The 18533-nt window shown below is 37.3% G+C and overlaps 1 protein-coding gene and 1 pseudogene across 1 annotated transcript in view; both read left to right on the top strand.

The window, feature by feature from the left end:
* Positions 1 to 18533, top strand: part of Ap2b1 (adaptor related protein complex 2 subunit beta 1) — a 111790-nt gene that overhangs the window by 60687 nt on the left and 32570 nt on the right. The window contains exons 15-18 of the mRNA XM_010621747.3: positions 2750 to 2791; positions 3759 to 3905; positions 6590 to 6735; positions 10148 to 10277. Coding sequence (XP_010620049.1) covers positions 2750 to 2791; positions 3759 to 3905; positions 6590 to 6735; positions 10148 to 10277 — 465 coding nt within the window. The remainder of the gene's footprint in view (positions 1 to 2749; positions 2792 to 3758; positions 3906 to 6589; positions 6736 to 10147; positions 10278 to 18533) is intronic.
* Positions 10964 to 15859, top strand: LOC104860533 (annotated as a pseudogene).

The raw sequence follows: 18533 nt of genomic DNA on the forward strand, positions 1-18533 counted from the left end.
TTTTTTTTTTTTTTTACTGAATTTAGCATATTTGGTAAAACTATCTCCTTAATGGTGTTTTTGTTTGTTTGTTTGTTTGTTTGTTCTTGCCATTGAATGCCAACCCAGGACCATAAACAATTCTCTTTCAAGCTGGGGTTGTAAATCTGGCCAGAAAAGGGCATAGGTAGGAGGGCGAAAACTTAAGAGAAAGTCATAAAATAATATCAAATCAGACTTTTTGAAGAATCCCTCCCATGATTTTTATATTTAGCCTTTGCCTTAGAAAAAGTTGGTTTTTTTCCCCCTCTCAAATTCTTATCTCCTTTGTATTCAGAAGTAAGTTTTAAAGTCATCTTGTCTAACTCTAAAATCATTAATCCTCTAAGGAGGTATTTTAAACCTTGGCTCTACACTAGGATCAGCTATGGAAGCTTTTCGGAATTCTAACGCCCAGGCAAAACCTCACAACAATTAAATCACTTTCTGGGAGTAAGGCTCAGGCAATCACATCAATTGATCGATTGAGGAGAGACAGGGTTTGCCAAGTTGCCCAGGCTGGTTTCAAACTGATCAGCTCAAGCAAACCCCCTGCCTCAGCCTCCCCAGTACCATTTTTTTAAAAAAATACCTTCAAACATAAACTAATGCAAGCAGGTGATTGATTCCATTGTGTATCCAAGGTTGAAAGTCATAGTTCCTGGAACAAAGTTATTACTGATATCTGAAAGTTTAAATCTTACTTTAAGAAACCTCTAAATTTTTATAAAGGGGGAAACTTCCTAAAATTAGACTGCCTTTACAATCTATTCTGTACAATTTATGGTTGTTTTGTTTTTTGAGACAGGATCTCACTATGTAGCCCAGGCTGGCCTCAAACCCAAGGTGATCCTCCTGCCTTAACCCTCCCAAGTGCTGAGATTACAGGCATGTGCCACCATGCCCAGCATAATTTACATTTTAAAACATAGCTACTCTGTGCTCCAATCCATTTGGTTTACTTTTTCCCAGTTCTGCTTTTATTCTTGATTTTTTAGGAATGAAAAATCATGCTATTTGAGAAAAGTACCTCCTCTGTTTTTGCTTTCACCTCCATGGAAATCCTCTTTATTATCCTCACCAGAAGGATGCTCTTCCCTTCAGAGCTTCCCATTTTTGCTTATTCTATGTGGTTTTGTACCTTGGTTTTATTTCTCCTGCCAGTTTGCAAACTGGTTCTTATTTATCTGTATTATTGCTGTCTGACGTCTTTGCATTCTTTTGCATGCTGTAAATAGCATATGTGTTAGAATAAAAGAAAAGTAATGCTGCAGATGTGTGTTATTCTAGAACCAGGAAGAAAGCAGATATATAATGTTTTTTCTATTTACTTTCATGCTTTTTTCCAGTTATTCAAATTCTTGATTGAGATGACCTCTTTATTTGTCATTAGCTTTATGTTTACCATCCCATGTCTAACCATTGAGTAATCTTCAGGAACCATTTTCTGGAAATGTCAGCTCTGTAATTTGGAGTGCTATGTAGTTCCATAAAGAGAGGGATTTTTATTAAGTACCTGCTGGTGTTCTTTTCTATCACAGAGGAAATAGTTTGGTCAGAGGGCTCACTATTTTTCAATATAGATTGAATTTTAGATTTTGGCAACAGTTCATAAAGAAGATAAATCCCAAATCCTGAAAATGCATTACAGTTGTTTTTTAACACAGTCACAATACAGTGATGACCAAATTTTTACCACTGAATGAGAGACCATGAACAAAAAGTTTTTAGTCTTTTAGTCTATTTTTAAAGCAGACAGGTATTTGATGATTGTCATTGTAGATAAACAGAACTAGAGAGGAAGCAAATATGAAACTAGCAAAAGGGAGGTTTTCTTTCTAAGCACTGCCACTAGTTGTGTATACAGGTACTATTGTGTTTCGCCTTGCTGTTTTTAGCTTCAGCTTTCAGCTTCACTTCTTTAATGTTTTTGTCACAGAAGACTGACTTCTGGGTGAATTATATATCAGAGCCCTTAGATAAAAATGCAAGACTAAAATCATGTGAAAGTATTTTCCTGTCAGCTAGCTAATTCAGTTAGTCTAGTTCTCTAATGCTCAACATCATTTTAAATGGACTACTCCAAATAAATCATAGCATTTTCTCTTTAGTTGTATTTACTGTCAGGGAGATTTGAAGCATTGCATGCCTCCACTTTCCTCCCCAGACAGGACAGAGTACTGTCCTATTTTAGGAACAGTCTAAACTCTAAAATCACTTTTATTTTACCTGTAATTCTCAAAGCTTGAAATTACAGTTCGAAGTTGATTGGGTTCTCACCATCTCATTCAGATAGCAGATTTTGTAGATGAAAGCATAGTTTAGTCTTTCTTTTCTTTTATTTCCCCCTTAAATTTCTTTTTAAAGAAAAAATATTCACAACATTGCTGCTTGGAAGTAGAGCTTCTTGGAATATGCAAGTTCTTTAAATCTTGTTTGGGTTTGCGCTCGTGTCCTGCTGTAAAGATTGGATCTGAAACATCCTTGCGATGTCCCAGCTCCATCGTCTTTCCAAGATTTCTCAAACTCCCACACCCCCTCACTGTCACCACTTGGTTCCCCTAGGGCATATTTCTTTGCAATCTAGAATCTCCTTAGGCTTTGGGAGACATGTTGAATAGCATGTATTTCCAGCAACTTGATAGAGCAATTTACAGATTCTGTATGGGCATCTAGCACTTAGCTAAATGAACTCTACCTCTCTCTCCTTTCTCTGCTTTCTCTCTTTCAGCTTGGCAGTGACCTTGGCGGGGGCATTGGAGGAAGTCCGGCAGTAAGTGCCATCCATTTTTTTCACCATGGGAAGCGCTGCCCCCTGTTTGATACCTTTCCTTTGCACACACTGTCAAACCACTGCTGCTGCACACCCAAATCTCTATAGCAGTATATATTACACACCAAAATCTCTAGAAATGTATGAGAGGTAGAAAGTAGAACAGGGTTACTTAGAATCTTTGAGATCATGTACCACATGTGGTCTAGGGACATCATTAGGGATTGGTGCTCTGGTGCCTGTAGAGATCTTTATACTTCTGACATTAAAGAGCTAAAGGAAATAGAACCTCCCATCTTGACTAGAGGATGTTCTTATTCCCTGGTGTCATCCAGAAAGAACTTGAGAGAGTCAGCTGGACTCATTGAGCCTCTCCTCACAGATGAGTGAGTTTGGGAGTATGAATATCATCTCCCTCAGGAGAGCTTCCCACTAGGTATTTATGCCTAGATGGGAAAGTAAGACTTGGCTGGACCCAAGTGAAAATGAAAGTTGGATGAGGGCCGGGGATTTAGCTCAGTGGTGCCACCGCCTGCCTTGCAAGCGCAAGGACCCGGAGTTCGATCCCTGGTACCAAAAAAACAAAACAAAAAAAATTAAGTTGGATGCTTCTCCTTTCTGTAGAGACAAACGCCCCCCTTTTTAGTGTACTTGTAGGCCTTTTGCAAGGAATCATGGAAGCTAAAATTGGAAACTAGACAGACAAAATCTTGGATCACTGTATTCCTGTGTCTACTGAGTACTCTGTCTTGATAAAGCTTCTGAAGAGTATATGTGTATCTTGTCAGTGATGAAAAAAAACTAATTAAAAATATGAAGATATACCAGTTTGGCTCCTAGGAATATTGTAATTGTGTTTTCTTACTGGTTTATCAGTACTGCTAAAATAAATAGCATTTTAAGGGCTACTAATCTGTCGTTCTTCCTGATCTTCTCTCTTCCCCCACTTTTTTTTTTGCCCCTGCAGGTTGGACAGTCCTTCATCCCATCATCAGTGCCTGCAACCTTTGCTCCCTCACCAACTCCTGCTGTAGTCAGCAGTGGTCTGAATGACCTGTTTGAGCTGTCCACAGGGATAGGCATGGCACCTGGTGGATATGTGGCTCCTAAAGCTGTAAGTAGACTTTCTTAATGGACAAAACCCAAATTACTTCTACATTTATGTTACTTCTAGAACTAATAAATCTAAGATTTTGCCTTGGTTCTGAGGAATTTACAAAGAAGATAAAACACAGCTTCAGACTAATAGGAAGCACCATTAGCATCCTCATTAAACATTTTTATAGTTTATCAACACTGAAGTCAGTCTGCTGAAGGTCTGTTACACAGTTCATCAACAGGAAAAAAAATACAGTATAGAGAAGTAACATTATTTTGTTCCTTCATTCCTCCTTTTTGTTCATTTGTATTATATATTGATTCTAGAGTGCTATTGCTCAGATTTGATTTTCGTGGGTTTTCATATACCCCTGTAGAATACTGGTTTAGATTTTTGTCATAGAGGCTCCTCCAATCTCAACTTTGCTTGATGTCCATCAGATTAAAATTCACAACGGGAACCTACTTGTAAATGAGGCTCTTTTAAGCTCTTGGGAAAGATACTAGCCAGGTCAGGGTAGCTTTTATATAATCTTGCCTTGCTAAGAACTAGTGCGCTGTTTGCTTCCTGATTTTACTGCCTGCTCATCTGATTCCTTATGAGAATCTCTGCTAAAGACCTGTAGGCCAGTTGTCTGTTCCAGGATTTATAACTGTGTGTACAGGCATTGCATAGAATAATCAAAAAGATGGCTGAAAGCAGAGCCATAGTTTTCTGGCACAATTTAGCACTATACCTTTGTTGTGATATCTACTATGTTGGAAATAAGCTACACAGACCTTATTAATTTAAAAATCATATAATGTACTCCTTTACCTACAAATAACCTATTTAAATAATATACAGATATAAGACAAAAAATAGTCTCCTCGTGCTCCCATATCCCCATATATAGCCACTGTTAACTTTGTCATTTGTCCTTTCAAAAGAAAAAGATAAAGATCTTGTATCCTTCATAAATATTGTGTCAGTAGAGTTTTTTTTCAGTTTTAAACATTTATTAGTACGTGTTTGTAGTATTATAATTACACTTATTATAGGAGTTAGTACATATATATAGCACAGCTTAATTCTTCTTTGTCCTCTCTTCCCTCCCTCATTCCTCCATCTTTTACCCCCTCTCATTTGCAATAGATCTATCTCCCTGTTTCCTATTATCTATCTTTTATTTTGCTCTGTAAATTATTTATAATAATTTGCAATATACTGTTTTGTACATTGGTCTTTTACTACCACATTCTTTTTCTGTTTTGTTTTTTTCCCCCAGACGGGATTGAACCCAGGACCTTCACACTGAGCTACATCCCCAATCCTTTTTTTATTTGAGATGGGGTCTTACTAACTTGCTCAGGCTGGCCTTGAATTTGTGATCTTCCCTTCTCAGCCTCCTAGAGTTCTGGGATTACTGTGCCTGGCCCCACATTCTTTTGAGGATCTATGTCAGACATAACCATCTCACCCACCCTTTTTGGTTGTTCTAGTGTTGCAGTGAACACCCTTGCTATTTGTATGTTCTGGTATATTTTTGTAAATATATCTACAAGATAAGAAAACTTGAAATTTGCTTGATCATTTAACATTTTAGACATCACCAACTTGTGCTCCAAAGAGATGGCATCAAATTACTTTCCTAACAAAATAATAAGAGCACCAAATTCCTTAGGTTCTGTTATATTAGATATGACTGATTTGTTTTTGTTTTTGGTGCATTGAGGATTGAACCCAGGAAGGTGCTGAGCTTTGTCTTACTTTACTTTTTCCAACAGGATCTCACTGTGTAGCTCATACTGGCCTGGGACATGTAATAGGCATGTGCACCACCCATGGCTGATTTTTAAAATTTTTTTGACCAAATGATAAATTAAAAATAGTATCTTCTGAGCTTTTATTTCCTCTTTTTCTGCCTCTTCTTCCTCCTCTTCTTCTCTTCCTCCTCCTCTTCCTCTCTTTCTCCTCCTCTTTTGTATGGCTGAATGTTCATCATGATTATTTACCACCCACAAACTCTTTAGTTTTCTGTCCTGTGAGATCAGAACAATTCATGAATTTCCCGATTTTTTTTATAAGTTTTTTAGTGGTATAAGCCAGGAATATCATAGGTTTTGTGGCCAGGGATGAAATTATTTAAGCAACACCTGACTATTTATTACTTACCGTAATGATAGCAAAAGTTAGATATATATGTAAGATATTTTCTTGGAAAGGTTGCTAGTAAAGATAACAGTCTTCAAAGATTATAGCCATACTGTTTTCATTGGTAGATTCAGTTTCTTCCCTTTAAAACTTTTACCAAAACTAACAGAAAAAATATATTAAACTCATCAGAATTTCTTTTTTATCTTTTTTTTTTTTTTTTTTTTTTAGAATTTCTTTTTTCCTTGTATATGTATTTGGTAAGTGCATTCAAAAGCATTAAAATGATGAAGTTAAACAAAAGATGGAGGAAAGACCAGGGTTACCCGTAGTGTTGTTCTGTTTTATTTTGGTTTGGTTTTGGTTCTTAAATAATTGAGAATGGTGTTACAATTCAGAAAGTACTACTTGATCCAGATGTTTCAAATTGACTTGATATTTATAGTATAAAATCGCAATTGCCGGAGGAAGTGAAATTTTAATCTCATTTTTATTTGTTTAAAAAAAAAGAAATAGCATCAAGATAAATCTTGTCTGGTTCCTTTGGGCTCTATGCTATGTTTCAGGTCTGGCTACCTGCAGTAAAGGCTAAAGGCTTGGAGATTGCAGGAACATTTACTCACCGCCAAGGGCACATCTATATGGAAATGAACTTCACCAACAAAGCTCTGCAACATATGACAGACTTTGCAATCCAATTTAACAAGAATAGGTAAGGCATATGAGTCCTTGGCTTGATTTTGATACAGGAATGTACCATGTGTCCAGTAAAAGAATATTTCATTTAACATTGGTTAAAAGCTCACACCTTGGCATACTCTGAATGCAGAGTAAACCCTAACTCTTGCAAGTCTTATTCAGTTGTGACCTTCAACTATGGAGGGCACAGTAAATTTTGGAGGAGTATTCATCGATATGGATTGAAGGAACCAGAAATTACTGTCTTTTTAAAGAATTCTAGGACTAGAATGTTTTTAATAAAATAATTAAAATACACTTTTAATTGTAATCCACGTGTTTATTAAACAAAAATACTTGCCAGATCGTAGAAAGTAGGGGTAGAGTAGTGAACCAAACAAAGCTACTGTCTGAAGTGCCTAATTTGGTGGAGAAAAATTAATGTACTTTGCTTGATGTCGAAAATGTAAAAGATAGCAGTATACATCTTAATCAAATAATTACCGACAGACTCTCAGCAGTGACTTTTTTTGCCTTAAAAGTAAGAGAACATGAACAGTAAAATGTTGATTTCTTATATTTATAAAACATCAGTTTTTGTTAAGTTCAGGAGACTGGCTACTAGACTTTAATGATGGATTCACTCATTTGTAAATACAAGATATTCATCATTGTTATAACAAAGTAATAATTAAACTGTTCAAACATTTAATAAAATTTGTCAAAGGCAGTGACTCATTTATTTCTGATCACTTGGAAACACTTTGTACCCTGAATTTGAGAGTTTGACATATTAGAAATCATTTATGTATCTTTTAGTTCTGGATTTCCTTCTGTTAAGACCAGTTATATTTCCATTCTCTTTCAGGAAATTGGCCTTGTTAAGGAATAAGGCTGTTGGGGAATGTATTACAATAAAGGAAAGCTTTCTTGCCAACAGATCTCCATTTATCTTACCTTTTAAAAAAGTTATTGTTGGGTTGGGGATTTAGCTCAGTGGTTCTGCCACCTGCCTCGCAAGCACAAGGACCCAAGTTCGATCTCCGGTACCAAAAAAAAAAAGTTACACTTAGAAAGGCTTATATTTTTGTTCTGTTATAGTTACTCCTTTAGAATACATAACCTTGGTCCTTGCTTTCTAAAGTTTGTTTCCTTCTGTCTTCTGTATCCTCCCTCATGACCTAATCTCAGTAATACTGTCTTTCTTGACACTGATGGTACTCTTTAAGTATGCTTAAACTTCTACTTTGTCCTTGTTGACAAATGAGGGAGATAAGACAAATGAGGCTTAGTATCTATTCTGTTTTTCCTTTTTTCTCTCATTTCTATAAATTATTTCATTCTTTTTTACCATGTTTTTTTCTTAGTACATATTTGCAGTACATAGTGCTTACATTCATTATGGGGGAATATACATTTCTTTCTTTTTTTTTTTTTTTTTTTTTTTTTTTTGGGATCAACCGGGACCTTGCCCTTGGAATGCAGGCGACAGAACCACTGAGCTAAATCCCCAGCCCCTACATTTCATTCTTTTACCTGTATCTCTGTCTTGGATTTGTGCTTGTTGCCAATCCTTTTAGTTTCTCTTGTCATTTCTTGGATATCTTCCAATAGTTTCCTCAGAAAGAGTTCATATGAATATACAGTATTACTTAAATTTTCTCACATTGTCAAAACTGTGACCTTTACATTTGAAAATTCCCTTTTTTTTTTTTTTTCTGGTATTGGGAATCAAATCCAGAGTCTCACATGTGTTAAGCAAACACTGTACACCACTGAGCTACAATCCCTAGCCCACCTACTTGAAAATCCTTAACTTAAACTCTTACAAAGTGCTTTGTTTCACAGTGTTTTGTCTTTGAAAGTTTCTGTGGAAGTCTGTTGCCAGCTTGATTTTTCCCTCTTATAAGTGACTTGATTATTGTGTTAAGCAAGCCAGAGTTTTAGTCTAGGATTCCTAGAATTTTCTCAGTGTTGACTGTTCTTGGTCAGTCTTGCCTGGAATAAAATGTACCATTTCTTTCTTTCTTTCTCTTTTTTGTATCGGGGATCAGACTCAGGACCGTGCGCTTGCATGGCAGGCAGCAGAACCACTGGTCTAAATCCCTGACCCTAAGATGTACCATTTCAATTCATATGTTCAAGTCTTTTACTTAAGAAAGTTTTCAGCATTTATATGTTTAAATATTTCTCTTCCTTATTTTGGTTTTTTGTCATTCCCATTATGTATTTATTGGCTCTTATTTTTCTATATTTAACATGTACTGTTTTTCTGTCTAGCCTTTTAAAAAATATCATCACCACCATCCTCATCATTATTTTCTGGTACTAGAGACTGAATTAGAGCTTTTTTACTTTACAACCTATCCAGCCCCCTCCTTTTTTTTTTTTTGAGACAGCATCTTGCTAAGTTTCCCAGCCTGGCTCCAACTTATGAGTCTCAGGATCGCTTTCTTATTATATTCTGGTATACTGTAAGGTACAGTTTATCTAATAAAAGGGAAATATTTCTTTAGTCATTCTTAGAATTGAAAGAGATACTATTTATATACTCTTTATGTTTATTTTATAAATATTTTTGTCTTTTTACATCCTATCCTGCTTATTTACAAAATATAAACCAGGGCTGGGGATTTAGCTCAGTGGAATCACGCCTCTCCCGCGTGCAAGGTCCTGAATTCGATCCCCGGTACCAAAAAAAAAAGAAAAGACATACCAGTCATTTGTGCTCTATGTAGACTAGCTCTAGTGATTGTGTCCTGTGTATTTGAACAAAAAAGGAAAGTGGGAGTTACAATTAAACAATCTTCTGGACTGATCAGACAGGTGTCAAGCTATTGAAATAATGTTCATTTATTGTACTTTACAGAGTAGAAAAAAATTATTGAATCTTATTTCCCAAGGATTATCAAAAGAAGGATTTGTGTGGAGAGTGTGTGTGTGTGTGTGTGTGTGTGTGTGTGTGTGTACTGGGGATTGAACCCAGGGCCTTTGCACTGAGGTACCTTCCCCACCTTTTCAAATTGTTTTTTAAGTTACCTAGACTGGGTTCAAACTTGCAATCCTGCGTCAGCCTCCCAGCGTGCTGGGATTACAGAAGTGCTCTATCACCTCTTGACAGGATGGATTTATTTTAAAAATAAATGTTATCAAATTTGTGTCTTTTTAGTGACTTGGTAAATCACAGAGACTTTCAAAATCATAGCATTAGCAAAGCAGTTCTGTGCTTATGAATATTTTTTATCCTTCCTCCAACACATTTAATGGAATGATATGACCAGTGTTACAACAAGTGGGAATTGAGCACCTTATTTCTTACGATTCTGTCCATTTAATTGTATTGAAAAATGTTTCCTTGAAATGGAATAAAAGTCTACTGAAACGCAAGATGTGGCAAAATCCTACTTCTTAATTAATCTCCATGATTTCTTCATTCTCTTTCCAAGCTTTGGCGTCATCCCAAGCACTCCTCTGGCCATCCATACACCACTGATGCCAAACCAAAGCATTGATGTCTCCCTGCCTCTCAACACCTTAGGCCCAGTCATGAAGATGGAACCTCTGAATAACTTGCAGGTCAGAGCTTTACTTCACTTGTGTAGTATTAGTCAATATCATATCTATATTATATCTGTATGGAAAAGAACCCTTCAATAATAGTTTATTTTCCATTACCATAACAAAATATCTGAGGCTGGGTTCTTCATAGAGAAAAAAGGCTTGTTTTGTTCACAGATTTTAGTCATCAAGAGCTTGGTGCTTGGTTCTGGTGAGAGCCTCTGCAGCTTGTTCACATGGCAGACAGCATCATGGCAGGAGCATGTGTGATACAGAAAGCTATTAATGATAAGTCAGGAAGTCACAATGCAGGGAAGGGCTAGTCTTGCTCTGTTGATAAGTTACTGTCACAAGAACTATACAGGGTCCCATAAGAATTTAATGTCCTCTGAAGGTAGTACCCCAATAACTTAACCACCTCCATTAGCCATTTACCCACCTAAACTGTTAGGGAAGAAACCATAGCACACTCTCTATGTTATGTTAGAGTTCATGACCATGAACTATGGTTTCAAATAACTTTGTGGAAAAGAGTTTTGTTTTTAAGGGTAACAAAAGTCATACATTAACATAGAGGTACTCTTTTTACTCATTAAACATTTAGAAACTTTTTTCTTAAGTTATGTACAAACTTTTTTCTTTAAAACTTTCATAGCAAGGTTGAAATGTAATTTATATACGAATAAATTTCAGAGGAAATTTATATGGAGGTTAGTTTAAACACTGAATCACTGGATTTAAATGTCCGTCAGCACATATCTATGATAAGTGAAACAACATGTTAAAGGAAATAACAGCTTTAGCACATCTTCAAGAGGCTATTGATTTTGAAAGTGTTGATTAAAAAAAAAAGCTTAGATATTAGCGTTGAGTTTCATCCAGCTTTCATCTGTCTTGAATTCTCTTTGAAAACTATAAACCTTCTGGTATTGAAGCAACATGAAGGCAGAATGGTAATCATAAGCTGAAACTATAGTGCCCTGGAGGAATATTGGCACAGCTGTAGACCTAGATATTGTGGTTTTAATGCTCAAATGAGCATTAAATGAAATGAGGATCTGGAAAGATGTTTCTGATATTCCAAGAAAGTGACAGGATCGTTCCTCTCTAAGCAGAATTCTGGGCAGCATATTGTAAGAAAGCTTCCTATGTGCCATACATGAATATATAGTCCTGTAGTCCAAGTGTATATCAGCTGTGTAAATGCAGTAATCACCAAACCAGTAAATCAGGTACAGTTGGTCCAGCACTGGTAAAACCTAGGGTACCTAGCAGAAACGAATGGAAAGCAGTCCTTTAGCAACTAAAATCTGGATCTCCTAGCTGAAAAGAAAATCTTCACTAAAAATAAGCTCATAATTTAATGACAACAAAAATGGAAAACTACATTGTGAAGGACAGTCAAAAAGACACACCAAAGAGGAATATTTAAATGCCTCTGTCAACACATATCTGTGATCCCACCTCTACCTAGAAATTGAGATGATAACACAGTTTGAATGAGACTATGAAATATATTTAAAATGATGACAAATACCATCCTTCCACTTTCCAGTCAAAACAGGTAGGAATCACATTGCTCAATCTTCTAGAAATACCACTGTGAAATATTAGTCCCAATGTAAGCAAAAATAAAATTACTTGGAGTTAATACTAAATGTTCTGAGTAGTTTAAATATCAGTGCATCAGATTTGTTTACTGGCTCATTACTTTATTTTCACAGTAGTTGACTGCTGCTTTTTTTAGCAAAGGGAATAATGATTTAGAGAGTAGACAAGTGACTCACAATTAAGTTGTCTTAGACAAGAATAAAACAAGGATTACTATGTAGGTAGAGTTGACTGTTACTTTGAGAGTAAGGTGTTAAGGGACTTTTCAGCTCAAGATCCTGAAGTAACTAACCCAGATCTGCATCTGTTCTCTTTTCTTGAAATCTAACCTCCCTCCCATTGACCTCAAGCCTAATATTTGAGAACAGTCAGCTTGCATGCAAGAATGCTTTACTTCAGCAATAGAAAAGGGAATTTGGGTCACAGAATATTATTATGCACATACTATATATAATTCCCCATGTAGTGACCAATTCATTTAACAGCCTAGTCACAGTAACATAATGCACTCATTAAATCAGGAATATCTATAAACAAATACCAGTTTACTTTCCTATTTGTATATATATTTCTAAAAGGCAAACAAAATTTTCCTCTCTATAGTCAGCTATTTGATTCTTTGTTTTCTCCATGGGTTTTCTTCTTTCAGGAATGTTGTAATTTCAGCTTTCTGATTAATTGGCATTTCCCAGTGGCTAAGCAAAACTTGAAAAGAGATGCCTTTTTCCCCTTTAAGCAGCTGTATTTAATATCCGCTGGTAGAATTTGAAACTAATGGCTAGCTTATGATGGGTGAGTTACTTTCAAGTCCACTTTCCATTCTGCCCTTGTCCCCACATGAACAAGAAGAATCAAAACTTAATCCCATCCAGCTTAGATCACCTAGATCCAGATAAAGCCAGGTAAAGATTTTCTAGCATTTAAACATATTTGCATAATATTTACATTCAAAAGCTCATGTAGGAAAATTAGTACTCACCCAGTACTTTTATTATACAATAAAATCAGAAAGAAAAGTGTTTGGGGGTTGAAAATATGAAGTTTTGAATGCCTTGTGAGTTTTTGCTATTTTGGGTAATTTTATATCAATGTGTAGAACAAATCACTTGTCAAATTATAATCTGATGAAAGAAAGAAACAATTCACTAAATTGCTCATTAAATAAGGTGTGGTGAAAGACTGAGGCGATCATAAGTTCAAGGCCAGCCTGGGCAACTTAGCAAGACCTTGTCTCCAAATAAAAAGGACTGGGGATACAGTTCAGTGATAGATGCCCCTGAGTTCAAACCTCAGTGCCGTGGGCCGGGGTGCTCATTAAACTTACTGGCTTATATGGCTCGTTAAACTTTATAATGGCTGAAGATAGCATTCCTTCTCAGAATTTGAACTGCATTATGCCTCAGTGACAGTTATATACCTACTAGATATGTGAACCTAGAAAAAAGTTTTTGTTGTACTGATGTTGGTTATAAAACCCTTTGTGAGTCTGGGGATGTAGCTCAGTGGTAGAGCATATGTGAGAATCTAGGTTTATCCTGGCACCATCTGAAAAAGGCACCTTTGCCAGGCATGGGGGCACATGCCTGTCATACCAGCACTCAGGAGGCTGAGTCAAAAGGATTTCCATGAGTTTGAGGACAGCCTGGACTACCTAGTAAGTTAAGGCCAGCCTGAACTACATTGCCATAGCAAGACCCTATCCAAAAAAAACAAAACAAAAAACACCTTTGTAATTACAATTATGCTTGTCCCCACTGGGAACCTTGCTTGTTACTTATATCATACAGTTAAATTCCTGAAAGAGTTTATTCCCTGTACTTAAGAAAAAAAAAACTTTAACAAATTTTCCAGACGAATTTTTCCCTACATGAGTTAAAATGGCTCTGATGGTGTTGTAAATCTTATTTGCTAATTGCTCAGAAACATTTTTTTCAGTTTACTTTTTTTTAAATAGTTATTTTGAGACAGATTCTTGCTAGTTGCCCAGGCTGGCATTGAACTTGAGATCCTTTTGCCTTCCAGAATGCTGACATTACAGATATAGCACAACACTTGGCTCCAGTATATTTTAAACTTGACATCTGGCAAGTGACTGATTCTTCAAGTCAGTGTTTACAAGGAGACCATGGACTTAGGACATCCTATGTGTTCAACCCTAAGGTGATGTCCATGGTCTCTGCATAGACACTGTAAAGTCCCCACAGCTGCTCAGCTTTCTTTTTCACTGAGTTGCAGACTCTCGCAAGAACATTGATAGTGTCACTCCTTCAAGTTAATATTTGCCAAGGTTGCAGAGGCACGGTTAGAGTCAACTAGTTCTACAGTTAAGAAAAACAGTGTAGGAGGCGGACTGGAGCTGAGTGGGCCCTGAGGGTGCGCCAGAATGAGTGGTGGTGGTCTAGCACGAGGTGGAGCCGGCCTGTTGGCCAACGCAAATCTGGCTGGTCCTGCTGTGCCTGTGTGTGCTTGGGCTCACCCTGCACCTCTGGCTGCGGCTGCACTCCCTATCGCCCACCCTCGCCTCTGGGGAAGGCCAGGCAGATCAATCTACCTTACTTCCTCAGTGGAAATCTAGACACTATGATGTGATGATTGCTGTGTTGTCAGCTAAAAACAACCATGAACTTCAAATGTGATAAGAAACACCTGGCTGAAGCATTTGGCAGAACATCCAGCCTTAAGTCAACGTGTGCTTGTGAAGTTCATAATAGATGTTCATGGCTGTGAAGTGCCTGTGGAAGACAGGGAGGATCCTTATTCCTGCAGGCTGCTCAACATCAGGAGTCCAGTTTTGAATCAGGAAATTGAGGCATCAGTCTTTCTGAAGATGCTACATTAGAGCTCTCTGAGGACCAAGCTGTTATTGTGAGCTTCCAAGTTCTCTACCCAATCGTTTTTACCAGTCTCAGGGTGTTCTATGACACCAGTGCCGTGGGTTTCCAGAGGAACATCACAGTGAAGCTTTATCAGGCAGAACAGGAGGAGGCCTCTTCATTGCTCGCTTTAGTCCTCCAAGATGTGGCATTCAGTTGAACAAGCTGTGTTCAAGCCTGTGGAACAGTTCATCTTATCAGAGAATTTTGAAGGTACAGTAGTGTGGGAAAGCCAAGACCTGCATGGTCTTGTGTCAAGAAGTCTTCACAAAGTAACGGTCAGTGATGGAGGAGGAGTTCTCAGAGTCATTACTGCTGGGGAGAGCGTGCTGCCTCATGAATACATGGAAGGTGTGGAGGGAGTTGGTTTTATTTACACTATTCAGGCAGGTGATGCTCTCTTATGTAACCTTCACTCTCGGCCTCAGCAACTTGTTGATCATATGAGGAATCTCCATGAGGAAGATGCCTTATTGAAGGAAGAAAGCAAGGTCTATGGTGACGTTGTCTTTGTGGATGTTGTCGATACTTAGCGAAATGTTCCTGTTGAAATTACTGAACTTATAGATGGACTGTGGAAACAACCAGCTTCAATTTATTGCTAAAGATAGATGATGACTGTTATATAGACTTCGAAGCTATATTTAATAGAATTGCCCAGAAGAATCTGGATGGGTCTAACTTTTGGTGGGGAAATTTCAGACTTAACTGGGTGGTGGACTGAACTGGCAAGTGACAAGAGTTGGAGTACCCCAGCCCAGCTTACCGTGCCTTTGCATGTGGGTCAGGCTACGTGATTTCCAGGGACATTGTCAGCTGGCTGGCAAGCAGCTCTGGGAGATTAAATACCTATCAGGGTGAAGGTGTAAGCATGCGTGTTTGGATGGCAGCTATAGGACCCAAGAGACACCAGGACAGCCTGTGGCTGTGTGAGAAGATCTGCAAGACAAGAATGCTGTCCTCCGCACAGTATTCACTGCAGGAGCTGGCAGAGCTGTGGGAGCTGAAAGAGCTGTGCGGTGACCCTTGTCAGTGTGAAGCAAGATCGTGACCACTCAAACCAACAATATGGAAAGACTGGGGAGGGCGGATGATAACTCCGTATAAGTCTGAGGAAAGCCCACCAGTTGGCAGTAGAATACATGGTCTTTCAGGAGAATTCTCAGCTAGCACTTTCTCCTTTGGCCAGTGTGGATTTCTTAATGTTTGCACAGATTTCATGCTTAAAAATCAACTGACACTGTAGCATAAGAAAAGTTTTTATTTATATAATGGAAAATGGTTTTTAAAATACCACAATATTTTATGAAAGGAGAAATATTTCTAAATCCTGATCCATTTTTGCTAATTTGTCATAATCATGTTTTGGTTAAAATGGCCTGGTTAAGAAATTTTGAGTAGTGACTCAGAGTTTGAATCTGAATTACAAAGTAGCTCTGCATAGCTTAATTAGCACATCTACAGACCAAAAAGAACTCAGAAAAATGCTGTGTATTCTGGATTTCTTAATGTTTGCACAGATTTCATGCTTAAAAATCAACTGACACTGTAGCATAAGAAAAGTTTTTATTTATATAATGGAAAATGGTTTTTAAAATACCACAATATTTTATGAAAGGAGAAATATTTCTAAATCCTGATCCATTTTTGCTAATTTGTCATAATCATGTTTTGGTTAAAATGGCCTGGTTAAGAAATTTTGAGTAGTGACTCAGAGTTTGAATCTGAATTACAAAGTAGCTCTGCATAGCTTAATTAGCACATCTACAGACCAAAAAGAACTCAGAAAAATGCTGTGTGACCACTTGTATGAGCAGTGGTCACTTATACCAAAATTTGTTATTTCTTGGAAATAACAGTAGGTTTGTGGATCTCTAAATAAAGTGGGCAGCTTGATCTTGAAGAAGATACAATATGATGCTCAGTTCTGGGCCTTGGAAAGATACTCATTTATATATTAGGCTAATATCCAAGTTTTCTTATGCCATTTAACATAAAACCTGAAGATCACAGTTCAGTACTCATATTAAACACTAAATCTTTGTGGATGTGAATAAAAGTACTTCTCAGAGTTTTAGTGTCGTAAGGAGGGATATTTCTAAGTCATTGGCACGTTGGGATTTTTTTTGTTGTTGTTTTTGTTTTCTTTTTTTTTGAGACAGGGTCTCACTATGTAGTTGAGACTGACCTAGAACTCACTATGTAGCCCAGGCTGGCCTCGAACTCACAGCAGTTCTCCTGCCTCAGCCTCCTGAGTGCTGGGATTACAGGTATGCATCATCACACCCAGCTGTCATTGACACTTTGAAAGAATTAATTTTGCTTTCTTTCTATCATTGCCTCATGTTTACCTAATATAAGTAAATATGAATCAGAGCTGATCATCTTTTATAAAAGATAAACTCAGTTTAGGTATAATTGTAGGGAAAAGCATGTGATTAATTCTTTAAGTACTCTAAAAAATAGTGCAACTGAGAAAATAGCACATATGTTATACATAGTAGAAGATGCGTCTCCCGGAGTTTAAGGAACATTTCACAAAAACAACCAAATCATTTTGTAGTAACCTTTTAAAATAGCGTCAATAGAGAATTCCATTTGAAATAGTCTTATGACAGATATTAACTATATTCAAATTTTTTTTTGTTTTGGTACTGGGGTCAAACTCTGGTCCTTGCACTTGCAAGTCAGCCTCCAGAACCACTGAGCTAAAATCCCCAGCCCCAGATTTTATTAGACTAGTTTTTATTTAATATTTAAATCTTCACATGATGAGATGCAGTGATGAGATATAAAAATAAATACAAAGATCAGAAAATCATTAGTAAAGCCATACAAGATTAGAAATGGTCTCTTCCCAACAAATTGCATCCTTTGTTATAATCGGGCAAATTTTAAAAGCTCATTTTTTGACAGAACTGTTCCAATAAATCATTTTCCTGTGAACCCCAGTCATGATAAGTAGTCTAAGTCTCTAAATTTTATTAGTTGATTGTTACCATTGTACTAATAGACAATCTTCATTCTCCACAGAATAAAACTGTAATGACTGTAGATTTTCTAGTTCAATTTCTCTGCCAGGCTCTAAAATTAGAACAAAGGTAGAGGCAGGTGATTGAGATAGGTCTGATGAAGCATGTGACACATGCTGCCCCCATAGCAGGTCACTGTTTAAGCTGAACAAATGTACACTCTCCAGTTAGAATCAGGCAGCATTAGATAGAGATGGTTCACTAGCATGTCTTATGTGGAGACTAAGCTTGACTTTGCATTTTGGGGGCCACTTAGTTTTGGACTTCCATAAGACAATAAAAGTTCTGACATGGGAACTTTGAGGAAACACGACAGCAGTCCCTTCACCTTTTGAACTGTCGTGGAGTCTCACAGAAAAACAAAACCCATCAGCTCTCACATGACAGCTACCTGTGAAACTGGCTCACACAATGAGATCAGTGCTCTGTCCTTATTGTCACTTTACCCAAGAAAACTAGTAGGGAAAGGTCTGACTTTCTGTATCACTTCCTTGAGTCATTTGGGACACTGTGGGAAGTGGAGCCAATGTGTGACCTAAGTGCCCTGCCCTTGACAATGGGTTTCCACCATTTCAGTAGTGTTTAATATTTCTTATCTGAATAAACCCAAAATAATAATGTCAGCGGAGGAATAGGTATCAGTGAAGTCATTAAGTTTTCTCTCTGTAAGCCTTTCTAACAACTTTGTAAATTATGGGAAGAACCTTGGGATGGGGCTCAGGTGAGCACACTCCCAGCCCCCTGGCCTTAGCCTCCCC

Source organism: Fukomys damarensis, unplaced genomic scaffold (assembly GCF_012274545.1).
Source record: "Fukomys damarensis isolate Sample0158 unplaced genomic scaffold, DMR_v1.0_HiC HiC_scaffold_13, whole genome shotgun sequence".
In the NCBI taxonomy this organism is placed as follows: Eukaryota; Metazoa; Chordata; class Mammalia; order Rodentia; family Bathyergidae; genus Fukomys; species Fukomys damarensis.